Source organism: Mya arenaria, chromosome 2 (assembly GCF_026914265.1).
Source record: "Mya arenaria isolate MELC-2E11 chromosome 2, ASM2691426v1".
NCBI classification, from domain to species: Eukaryota; Metazoa; Mollusca; class Bivalvia; order Myida; family Myidae; genus Mya; species Mya arenaria.
Genome location: NC_069123.1, coordinates 29,170,523 through 29,184,387, shown reverse-complemented (window position 1 = coordinate 29,184,387; position 13,865 = coordinate 29,170,523). Strand labels below are relative to the sequence as shown.

The window sequence follows — 13,865 nt, the reverse complement described above, 5'->3', positions numbered from 1 at the left end:
TATCGCTATTTGTAAAGCCATTAATACGATACTTAACATCAACAAACATTCTAATTTTGTGTCATTATTTCACCATTTCTCATTTCGAACTCTGTGGGGTAAAATATGTGAAAACACGACTTAAAACGACACGAGAAGATCGCAAATTGCGGGTTCCTTTTTCACCAGATGCTTCGAGGTCCTCCATCATTATCTATACGTCATTAATCACGTGACAACAGGGGGTGTATCAACCAATCATTATCTCTTTTATTCGGATTTGTTCTGCTCTCTTGGTCAAAACTAACACCCGCAAAAAAGTCTTGTTAATAGGGGCAACTTCATCAACAATTTAAAGATGGGTTAAGACCCTAAAGAAGAAATAGCGATGATACTATTGTTCTTTTGTATGTCTGTCGGATGTGTTTTGTTAGGACAGATATGAAGAGCTTGTTGAAGAAAATTGCCGGATTGAAGTTTGATACTTTTCGTGCGATGTCTGCGTTTGTTTTGTTTGATATTTGAAGATATTACTTTCCTTTTTGATGTAGGATTTTGTGCTTAAGCTTTGATTTTGATAATGAATAAGAAAACGGAGGTAGTCATTGAATTATTCTGACGTGTTAACATTAACTGGTATTCAATTTATATTGATAATTTATATATACATGCATACCCTATTTGTGTGTCTTTATGACATAATATAGATTAATAAAGATGTGGTATATATAACTGATCTGAGAGATAAGGCGTTAAAAACTTTTTTTTTCCATTAACCTGACCGACCCTATTTTTTTCCCTCCCGACCTCACGACCTTATATTTTTTTGCCGTAGGGTGGATTTTTTTCCAAAATCTCTTTAAAAAATATTAAATACAAAAACTTGACCATTCTATATTTAAAAAGTTCTACAGTAGCGATGTACCCTGATATAGGTTGGTTTGGTACAGAATCTCTGTTCTCAGTTATTATTTTTCAAAAAATAGAAGAAAGTTATGCCTACCTGCCCACTCTATTTATTTTGGAGATGATAGTGGGCAAAAAAAGAACTTTTTTGTTGGCCTAAACTGAAAATATTTTGGTTAACATTAAAACGATTATTGCGTTTGAAAATTACCATGGTTTGATTTATAATTAAAATATACTTTTATCTAATTTTTTATCCGTATTCCGTTTTACTCATAAGCTACAATTATCCATTTTTATTAATTATATAGAAAACAAATTCTGATAAAAATGTACAACATTCTGGTTCTCATCCGGGTTACTGAAACGTTTTTTTTTAAACCAGCTAACATAAATATAAACTGTTCTCTATTTCAAATTTGATTTTAAATTAAAACGTTGAAGTATATATACATTGGATTTGTCTATATCATAATGTACTCATAGGTAGAAAAGCCGCCCTAGCTGTTTCATCTTTCAGGAAAACATCCTATTTTTTTTTTAAATTCCACAATCAAAAGATCTTTCTTTCTCCTTAAATACAGGTTCGCATCTAAACTCGCAGACACGGACAGACGGGCGATGATGGGTGTGGTGGCGGAGACGGACGTCGACTATGGCGCTATATACGGCCCGTTTCCCGCTGTCGGCAATATCCCGTCGGCACATTTCATTGGCTACCTGACCAGCGACAGTGTTAGGGAAACGGCTTCAGTCAGGGTAAGTGGAAGATTGTCGAAATTCAACGCATTTTACTATTTCCAGGAAAACATTAACTATTAAAAAAGGGATTCCCATTTTTTACGACCGACCTTAATACGTTTGATTATACAAAAAAGGTACTGTGCATAGCTTAAAAACATAAAATATTTGTTTCCAGTTTTCATGCCCAAAAACAGGGGTAGGTAGGTCGTAAAAAAATGGGAATATTTTTAATAACTAAAGTTTTCATATTTCTGTTCCCAAAAACAATAGGTTTAATGCTTAAGAACATCGATACACTTAAGTATTTGCATCGCTGGGATTGTTAAAAGCTGAAAGCCGAAAACATTTTGTTTTTAACATTTAATAGATTAAAATCAAACAAATGAAAAAAAAATCTCAAGGCAATAAGAACCTCTAAGATTGGGGGGTAAAAAATCGGGTAGGTCGAGAAACCGGAAAAAACATACATTATTTAACGTCTAAACCAATTGTTAGCAACAGTACGTATTCGCAGCTCATTAATCGATAACGTGACGGCCATCAGAACCTTGATTTATCAACGCGAATTTTCCTCAGACACGAATACTCATATTACACATTATTTAAATTTTAACCAGACATATTAAAGGGACTAGACACCAGATGGTCCCAAAATCGGCAAATACATTATTTCCACAAGACAAGCCTAGAATTGTCAAAACCAGCTAGTATGAGACCGATAAACATCATTTTACATGATTAAAATAATATTTTGTCGTTAACCCGTTTAAGATTATCGCATACTGATTTCCCAGTTTATAGTGTGTATAATTAGCATGCAAAGTCACGTGTTTAGTAATGATACATGTGCCGACGCCTTTTTTAAATTAAGTGGGGTTTACGTGGTAGACAACCCCAGTAAATTTTTAATAGGAAAAATGCGCAAAACTGCGAATAAGACATGTGCGGTATACAAGCGATGTGATACATCAGTTAGGGAGATTCAATGCGTTGTTTACAAAGACTTCATTTTATTGTTAGTTTTCGACAACTTCCTTTTTTTCTCGCATCGTATCATCTTGCTTCTAGTCCCTTTAAAACAATAATATTCATTTATATTTCCCTATATGAGAGCTACGCGGACAACATCATTGTGTGTTTTTTACATCCTGACATACTCCTAAACATTATTCATCTCACACCGAAAGGTTCAACATTTAATAGGCGGGACATACGTGAAAGACAGCTTGGAACGACATAGCTTCCTTTAACAAGAGTCGCATTTTCAAGTGTGTTTTTTTCAACCCTCTAACCGAACCATTTTAATAATATTAACTTAAAAAGACAGGTGGGTTTAATTAGTCAAATTTATATGAGTCCAATTTGTATGTACGCGACAACCTGCTTAGAGGGGCGTGGTTAACGTACGCGAGATGGGCGCGGTCTATGGATAAACAAAATATTAAGTGGTACGCAATCTATGAAGCATTGCGGTATTGAATAAAGTTTAGACTGTTGGAAGGTCAATCATGTTTGGTTATTAAATGTTTAATAAACATATATCCTCCAGACATGCAGACATACGTGAAAGCTGGGAACAGCCTTTTTACCGTTCGTGTGAGCGGCGAGATCATAATTAAGTTTCTTATCCCAACTGGTTTTCAACTATCATATTGCTCCGACAGGCTCTATATTTGCATGTGCTGTTTAAGATTGACGAACAGTCTGGTTACCGTATGTAAGAACAGTGCGGCCCAACTTTAGTCGTTCATCTCGACAGGTTGTAAACGCTTTATGACGTCCCAACAGGTTCAACATGCCAATGTATTCCCCCAGGTGGACGTACGCCACAACCAGCGGGGAATGGTATGGTTACCGTACGTGAAATCGGCATTTTAAGTATAAGTTAACCTTCATCCGTACAGTTTGAACAACTCAAACAGGTTGGAGTTCAACTTCACCCCAACATGTTAAAACATACAGATTCTTTCGACAGGTGGATGTTCATGACAGTCAGCTGGGAACGGCCTGGTTGCCGTACGTGAGAGCGGCGCGGTCAATGGACGAACAGAATATGGAGGCTTACACAAAGGATGGACACATTTACTATAGGTGGGTTGGGGTTTATCTTAAATCTAAGTGAGTTATAAAAAACAGAGTTAACGTAAATTTTCCGTTTTTTCCGTTTATGTTTGCGTTGCCCGCGTTGCTTACTAAAATTCAGACAAGTGAAAAGCAATTCGAGTATGAGACAAGTTGGTACAAGTATTCTTTATTGCAATAATTTCAATCGTTTCCACAAAGTAGTAGTAAGTTTTTATCATAAATACAAAAGTTGATATCGCGGTATTAGTGTCTTTTTTACTTTAATAAACAACAATGACTTCGCCTTTACAGGACCTTGCAGATCATTCGAAGCGGGAAGGAGCTACTTGTCTGGTACAGCAAAGACTTCGCCCAGATTCTCGGAATACACGTTTCCCTAACTCCGATAGGTAATAAAATGCACCAACGCATAATCTCAAATTATATAACAGTAATTTCAAAGCCAATCACTTTTATGCATTACAAGTATTATTTTAAATTAAGTATTTACAAATTACGACGAAAAAATTATCTTAAAGAGTTCAGAAGAGTTTTATAATTATACTTTATTATAGACATCACTAAATTACCATTGTAAAAAATCTGAATAACAACACATATTCTTCAAACACAATAGCAGAAATGATCATACCAAAGTTATAATAAATATGACAGGCCAATCTTAAACTTTTCTGCAGATGGTGACGAAATTCCGTGTCCGAAATGCGGGGAGAGTTTCCAGTACCAGTATTCAATGTTAGCGCATGCGCGCTTCCGGTGTAACGGTTCACAAAGCACCAGTTCAATAAGTCCTGGTCGCAGACACCCCAAAACAGATCACGCTCTACCAAGTCCAAGTTTTAGCGACGGGCACGCAAGTGACAATTCTGATAACTCAGACATAAGGATATTAAAACGTAAAAGTGATTCTGATGTTGACCTTGACCTAAGTCCAGCCAAGGTCATGGTTGTAGAGGAGAATAACAATGTCGCCACGCCCCCTCAGTGTTCTCCAAAAGCGGAACGAGAGAGAGGTGAAGCTGGAAGTGCTTTCAGGAAAGTGGAAAAGTCGACTGTAAGCCACTCCCCAACCGGACAGTCTAATGAGGCAAGAACATCTGTTCACAGACAAGAATCTAGATCAATCGCAAATGAAATGTTACAGGAAAAAAGCCAGGACAACTTAATGCGTCATCTGTACAATAAGAGAATGATGCCATCGGCTGCATTGAACAACCGTTTTGTTGGCGGGTTTGGAATGATGATGCCAAATTGGCTTGTTCCGAAATCATCCAGCACCCAGCAGTACATTGATCCACGGTTATATGCCGAAAGGTGCCCAGTGCCAACGTCAAGCAAACCGAACTTTTTTCAGAACCTTCCCGGACCAATAAATGTGCTATCCCAGGACGCCATAAGGTCGTATCCAAACGGTGAAATGTTGAGTAAGCAGATTCTGATGGAGCAACTACGAAAATCTCAGCTTCCGTGCGTGCCGACGGCGAATCCAATGGTTGAGAAAATTCTGCAGACCGCCTCCACTCCGCCAATACTGCAGCGTCCAATACAGCAAATGAATCTGGCCCAAAACTGGTGCGCAAAATGTAACGCGACGTTCCGCATGACTAGCGATCTCGTTTACCACATGCGATCTCACCACAAGCGAGAGTTTGACCCAATTAAGCGGAAACGAGATGACAAACTACAGTGTGACGTGTGCAAAGAAACTTTCAAAGAACGTCATCATCTCACACGACATATGACGTCACACAGTTGACCCAATTAAGCGGAAAAGAGATGACAAACTATAGTGTAAAGACTTAACTAAAGTGTGCAAAGAAACTTTTAAAAAGAACGTCATCACCTCACACGACATATGACGTCACACACATGACTTTTGACATTAAGTAGAGTGATAATAATATTGACTGTTGTTAAATTGTGCCAAATTGTAAAATCGAGATAGGAGCACTTCGTCAAGAACAAAACTTCAAAAGATGTATGTAATATATGTTGTGCAATATATAAATTATAGGCAATTGCCATGTATTTCGGAGCGAAACATGACCTCACATCAATCTTTTACGTCATATAAAGTAGTTTGAAGCTAATTTAATACAGTGCGAGATGGAGTAAAATTGTCAACAAACTTAAATAATTAAATAATGAAAGACATAGTTTCAGCCAATACCCCCCCCCCCCCCCGGATATTTTAAGAATGTCCAATGTATATCAGAGTATTCAAGGGACACTAAAACTTGTTTCTTTAAATATGTGTTAATCCTTTATACAGAGCAATTGCGAAAATATTTTCTATTACATAAAGCTAATGACTTAATACTACTTTAATACACATTTGTGTATAATAAGTTAACTAAAATCACATTCAATGTCTTTAAATAAATGCGATAACACATGTCAGGCTTCGAATTATGTTCATTGTGTTTATATTCATAAAACTATATTAAAACACCTTAAAAGATCAAATTAGAATACATTACACATTGTTCCGATCGTTGTAAAAGTTAATGTTTGTTAACGGCATCGTTGTTAACGTTTAAGGTGATTTTAGTTAACAACGATTCAGTTAACAACGTTGTTAACTTAAAAAAAGTTCTGAACAATCGGCCCATTGTCTCAGAAAACTATTGCGTAAACATTTGTCAATATGTTTCATTTTATTCCTGTTTTAGTTTTGCATAATTATGTGTGTGTTTTTTGTTACTGCGTATTAATGTCCAATTAAAATCTTGTTATTTCTTAAAACCGACGCTGCTCGTTGTTTTATTTTATAACAATGTCTTATTACTGCAGTGAATAGTTTCCTATTCAAAACCACCCTGTGAACAGATGGTGGCCCCACCGCAAGGCCCTAAATCTACATGCGCACGAGCGCACTGGGCTCATTAATGAATTCACGTGCACTGGAGCCTGGAACAAAAACACCGCAACGCCTTAAATGACAGAAAAAGATTTCGGGCCTAACCTCAATTGTCCTCGACATATGTGCAAAAACTCCTTCAAAAACCGCATTAGTTTTCTTAATTAAACACTTCGACCTTTCCGCCGAAGCCGCTCGAAGAAATAGCTCAGTCATTTAAGCCTTGTTCATGCTACATTAATGCGAGAAAATACAAATTTTCATTCCTGTCACCGCATGTATTCTGTCGGCAAAATGAACAATTTAAACAACAATGCTGTTTTATGAAAACCATGACCAGAGAATTTTCAGTTAAGATTCTCGTCTATTTAGTTGTCTTATTTTCAACAATTGACTATTAAACAGAAACTATTATTTCCTGTTTTGGATGTAGTCTGTACGGTCGAAGAATCTAACATGAAGATGGTGGTATTTTTAATTTATATATAAAAAGTTGATATACTATGAGCCATTTGCTCATAGCTTCGATAAAGTTAACATCGTTGTTAACGAGATAGTTGTTAACTTTTAAGCGTGATATATTTGATGATGTGCTTGTATATTTAAATACTAGTAAAACAAAAAGTCTTAGATCTTGTTAGGAACCCTGCGGATTAGAAGTACACGCGTATTCAAATAACTTCCAGAGCATTTAAGATTTGTAAAGTTAACAAAAATGAAGTTAACAACGTTGTTAACTTTACCAAAGTTTTGAACCAATATGTTATAATTATCAACATACACACATTGTTTTCTGATTGAAAATATACGGTAAACAGCTAACGAAATAGTACCCCAACTAGATCGAAAGCAAACCAAAAGAAGTACCATTTTTTATTATTTTTTATTTTTGCAAAGGAACAAACAGAAGCAGACACTATTGTACGACCCATCAATACAACAATCTGTCCGTGTTTGCTCGAAGAGACAGTTCCTCACAGACTCATATTTCTTCCGCCAAGGGGATGAATGGGGACCATTGGGAAACTAATTAGGTCCCTAATGAGATAGACATGTTCCAACAGAACGCCTCAATCAACCGCTGTCACACGAGTTTACCATCCCATACAGAGCTGACGCGGTTTTTCTGCAAATCCAAGTCCCTTTGATTCAAAAGTTATCATAATTCCAAGTTATTCATACAAGTTAATTTAGACCGCCATATTTGGTATTCAATTTGGAACCATTCTTAACTATTCTGATTAAGCGCACTGTTCCAGAACATACGCTGTCAGCGACCGGTTTTTGATGCTTTCCATCAAATTTATGATACGTCAAATTCCAGCGGCTTTCCCGATACCGCATCCATTATGTTTCCTAATAGACCATTCGTCTCTATATCCATCATTTGCTGACCACCAGACATTATCAACGTCAGACTGCAAACACGATTTTATTGGACATACAATTATTCTTTGTGTCTTTTGTTAGCTAACTCATATGTACTGTTACATTCGGAACTACTCGGCCATTTTCCATCGAAAACAACATCGGATGTATATATGGACAATTTACAATGTCTACTCTTGGAGTTCTTGATTATTTATGCAATACAACACTTCACTGGCAATCAATTTAAACGTAGATATGTTGTAAATGTATTGAACCAATAATTCTACTCCAAACGTAGCCATCGTATTTTGAAGTCATGAAAAGAAGTCATTCGAATCTGTTTTGGCTTTATTTGAGCAATACTAAATTCAGACGATGTCAATTATGGTAACAATTTCAACCTTTCTAAGTGAGGCTGAAAAAAACATGAGTGATTTACATTTAATAAAATGATTTATTTATATTTGTACATGTAATATGACAAAGAAACTACAGGAACGCCTCCCAAACCTGTCTACGGTACAATGATCAAACAAAACACAAGTGACAAGGGTGGGTGTGTACGCTTATTTATACTCGCACTCGGGCCTTGCCCATTCGGCGAGGGCTCCGTTAAGCCCTGGTTAGAGCTACCCCGGTTCTTTAACGTGCACCAGTGTATAGCACTGTCACATGGGACCCCCATTTAACGTCCCTCCCGGAAGACGATTAGTTTTGTTTAGTGATGCGACGGGGGATCGAACCTGCGACCACTGGATTGATAGTCAAGTGTGTTACCTCAAGACCACGGATCCGCCACCACGTGACAAGGCCAGGCGCACAGACATATAAAAAATATCGTTAGCAACATATTGTAGGGTCAGTGCCTCAAAACGGTCTGAGGAAAATATTTTTTAATATGGTCTTCGTTTACATGGCCTCATACTTGCAAAAATATTTACGGGCAACTCGATTAGTTTTCTTTCTGTGTAACCATTCGAGGAGTTATAACAGCTGTGCATTAACCCACTTAGAATGCACGTCGATTCAAAGGCAGTCAGAATTTGTCAGTTTTACGTAATAGTTAGATGACATGAAGTAACATTTTAATTATTAAGAATGGGCGGAGTGAGAATAGCCCACGAACCCTTCTTAATCATCAAAATATTACTTCAGGTCATCTACCTATCTTCGAATACAACCTCACTGGCTGACATATTGTGAACGCAAAATCTGACGCAGCCTGAATGTGTATCGGATGAGTGGTAGTAAGTAGACCTTTAAACACCTGCTCAAGTTGGAATTCTTAATGATTAAGTCTAGAACTTAATGATTGCCTATCTGCAATTTCATTGGCTAAAAATGTAGGTTGTATTCTATTCTGCGATTAAGATTTACTGCTATTTTGATAGTATCTTGAAGGACATTGGTATTGACTGGATTTTGATTTTTCTATTCAAAGATATATACACTTTGTACTTGACTACGTATCAACCATAAGTATGTTCATCTTATATTTATTCAATTTATTACGTTTTTAATGCCGTTCTTTAAGTAAGTAACCTTTAACTTACAACCTAAATATCCACGAGATTTAACAAAATCCTTATTATTCATCCCAATATAATCATCCTAGTTTACAAAACATTTTCTAACTGATTTATCATAGATTCTACCACCGAACCGATTTCTATCCCCCTAAAACTTTTCTATCCCCTCAACTCCTTGAACTTTTTTATACCCCTAAAACCTTAACACTTTCCTATCCCCCCCCCCCCTGATATTTTATATCCCCCTAAAATTTTCTAACCCCCCCCCCCCTAAAATTTCATAAAATTTAACTGACATAATCACGTCCACAAAACTACTCATTTGAGATCTTAAATGAAGAGCATTAAGCAAGTCTTCTTCCAGCTTGATTAGTTCTTGCGATTTCTCAATTTATCCTGTTTCCCATGCGTTCGCTATATTGATGCGCCGGAGATCATTAGAAGCGACAATAACAGCCTTATCACTCAAAATACAAATAATTGCACAGAAGTGTTTTATTGGAAAACATACCGATTAGTGAAACGTAGCATCTGATATAAGCTTAACGAACATATTTAGATTGGGGTTATGAGGAGGGTGAGACGATATTTGATTATGTGACATATTTGGAATTGCTCAGACCACGTGATTGATAGGGTATTTGGTTAGATGAACGCGGCGGCTGTCGGATGGCTGAGACAAACTATATAGACAGTTTATGTAATTTTCTGATTTTCACCATCTGATAAAAGTAAAGTGAGCATGTTTTAATTGAGGTCAGTTGAGTTTCCAAGGCAACCCTTCAGTTTTAAAGATCCTCTTTAAGATATTTTAAGTGAAGTTGTTGGATTTTTTTCTTAAAGGGGCTAGACACCAGATGGTCCAAAATTCGGCAAATGCAGTATTTCCTCAAACCTAGCCTAGAATTGTTGATGCGAGCTAGTAGGAGGCCGAGGATACATCGCTTTACATAGTTAAAAAACAAAAACGCAACACAATCATGGTGGTGTCTCATCTGTGTTTTCCCGTTTTAAATAGCACATACTGGTTTCCCAGTTTAAGTTATATCTGTTTGTGAGTACTAATAGATATACCGACGCTATTTTTAAAGTTACTGAGATTTACGTGGTTATACAAAACGATGTCAATTTTATGTTAGTTTTGGCAATTTTCATTTTCAATTGCAATTGTATCCTCTGGTGTCTAGTCCTTTAAATGCCAGACAAGGCGTTTTTTATATCTTGAGTCTGATCATTGATTTTCCCCATATTTGCAAGTTTTGAATATTCAAATTTTAGTATAAACGGAAAACCTGAAAACAAATTATAAAGGCTATGTGACGCGTATGCGTGTATTGTTTTAAGCATTATCCTTTTCTTCTTCTTCTTCTTCTTCTTCTTCTTCTTCTTCTTCTTCTTCTTCTTCTTCTTCTTCTTTTCTTCTTCTTCTTCTTCTTCTTCTTCTTCTTCTTCTTCTTCTTCTTCTTCTTCTTCTTCTTCTTCTTACATGTATTATTATTTTTATTATTACTATTACTATTATTATTACTATTATTATTATCATTATTATAAGCGTATATTTTCAAACCATACGAAGAGACAGCTAGGACACAAATGATATCACGTGATATATATCTTGACAATGATCATGCAGAGGCTATCAAGCTAGATGTGTTCTTTTTATCATTTACAAAATTAATAGCTTTTCAATGCGTTTAAAATATTTCCTTTTTCCAAGAGTAAAAACTGTTTGCGCTTAAGAACAACCCATCCATTCTTTGTTTCCAAAATTTGGCATGACAGCTTCAGAACTGTTTCCTTTTACAAATAACATTAGCGATCTTATCTCCGCTCGATTTAACACGAATGCCGGAGATTGATGGCCTACCAATATGACCCGCGACAGTTGCGCCGCGTTTCGCCGCTAATTCGCGATATTTCTCAAAATCACTGGCTTCGTTGAACATATGTATGCGGAAGAAATGACATTGTCGGAGTCTGTAATACATCAAATTGTTAGCAAATTTGGATTAGTGTAAACACCGTCACTGACAAGGAATTTTGGGAGAAATATGTTTGCCGAAAGTACAATTAAATTTCTCCTGATCAATCGTTGAAAACAGGAAAGTAAGTTCTGACTTTCAGATGTTTGGATATAACAATATATTATATATCAACATGAAACAGTGTTTCATCACCTCGGAAAGAGGTTAAAATAGAGTGAACAATATATATTGGTATAGAATAAAAACACAAATGATGCACTGCCTCAACGCCTTTCAAGGTAGATGTATATAGACCATATCTATATAGTAAATAGTTAAATGCAACTGCTTATATAGGGTCTATACCAATAAAGAAAAGGAGTCTATACACTGTTTCAACTTCAATCACCGTATATACACTGCTTCAACACCTATAACCGTATATAGGCCATATATTTATAGCAAAGGAGTTTATACACTGCTTCAACGCCTATCACCGTATATAGGCCATATCTATATAGCAAAGGAGTCTATACACTGCTTCAACGCCTATCACCGTATATAGGCCATATCTATATAGCAAAGTGGTTTATACACTGCTTCAACGCCTATCACCGTATATATGCCATATCTATATAGCAAAGGGGTTTATACACTGCTTCAACACCTATAACAATATATAGGCCATATATTTATAGCAATGGCGTTTATACACTGCTTCAACGCCTATCACCGTATATAGGCCATATCTATATAGCAAGTTTATACACTGCTTCAACACCTATCACCGTATATATGCCATATCTATATAGCAAAGGGGTTTATACACTGCTTCAACACCTATCACCGTATATAGGCCATATATATATAGCAAAGTGGTTTATACACTGCTTCAACGCCTATCACCGTATATAGGCCATATCTATATAGCAAAGTGGTTTATACACTGCTTCAACACCTATCACCGTATATAGGCCATATATATATAGCAAAGTGGTTTATACACTGCTTCAACACCTATCACCGTATATAGGCCATATCTATATAGCAAAGTGGTTTATACACTGCTTCAACACCTATCACCGTATATAGGCCATATATATATAGCAAAGTGGTTTATACACTGCTTCAACACCTATCACCGTATATAGGCCATATATATATAGCAAAGTGGTTTATACACTGCTTCAACACCTATCACCGTATATAGGCCATATATATATATAGCAAAGTGGTTTATACACTGCTTCAACGCCTATCACCGTATATAGGCCATATATATATAGCAAAGTGGTTTATACACTGCTTCAACGCCTATCACCGTATATAGGCCATATATATATAGCAAAGTGGTTTATACACTGCTTCAACACCTATCACCGTATATAGGCCATATCTATATAGCAAAGGGGTTTATACACTGCTTCAACGCCTATCACCGTATATAGGCCATATCTATATAGCAAAGGGGTTTATACACTGCTTCAACACCTATCACCGTATATAGGCCATATCTATATAGCAAATGGGTTTATACACTGCTTCAACACCTATCACCGTATATATGCCATATCTATATAGCAAAGGGGTTTATACACTGCTTCAACACCTATCACCGTATATAGGCCATATCTATATAGCAAAGGGGTTTATACACTGCTTCAACACCTATCACCGTATATATGCCATATCTATATAGCAAAGGGGTTTATACACTGCTTCAACGCCTATCACCGTATATAGGCCATATCTTTATAACAAAGGAGTCTATATACTGCTTCAACCCCTATCACCGTATATAGGCCATATCTATATAGCAAAGGAGTCTATACACTGCTTCAACGCCTATCACCGTATATAGGCCATTTCTCCCACCTCAGATAAGTAGATCCCATAATTTAACAATGCTAAAAATTCTTATCTTGCCCACGGGCGAAGATAAAATGCCCGTATGGAACTCCTTTTTTATGGTCGCCGCATAGTAATTACCTCCCTTGTTGAAAACTGTCGTCTGTAGCATCATGGAAACCTTGTCTTATGGCAATATTTAGAACGCTAATTAATTATTTCTCGCTTCAAATGTTACCATAAAAAAGTTTTCACGCACCTTTCAAGAAATAATGCTTCACTCTCCTTAGAACTATTTGGCTATTAACATAATGTGTATCACTGTGCGCATATCCATGATAACTACGAATTATCGCATATCCATACGCAATTACTTTCACTAAGCACAAAAGAGTTTCAGCGAAAAAAATACATTTTTACTTTATTTTGTTTAATTGAGGTGGGAGAAAAAGCATCTACCATAGCCGCTCGTGTAAGATAGGTTCATTCCGACCCTTGCGCAGGGTGTTTTGCGGAAACTCGGTAAACCTCGTTTCCGCAAAACACCCTACGCTCGGGTCGGAATGAACCTATCTTACA

At 36.5% G+C, this 13,865-nt stretch overlaps 1 protein-coding gene across 1 annotated transcript; it reads left to right on the top strand.

Annotated features, from left to right (window-relative positions):
- Positions 1-1,509: 1,509 nt before the first annotated feature.
- On the top strand, positions 1,510-5,470 carry LOC128214165 (uncharacterized). The gene is made up of 4 exons (XM_052920492.1): positions 1,510-1,644; positions 3,605-3,720; positions 4,006-4,103; positions 4,392-5,470. The coding sequence occupies exons 1-4, from the start codon at positions 1,510-1,512 to the stop codon at positions 5,468-5,470; spliced, it is 1,428 nt and encodes a 475-aa protein (XP_052776452.1).
- Positions 5,471-13,865: the final 8,395 nt, after the last annotated feature.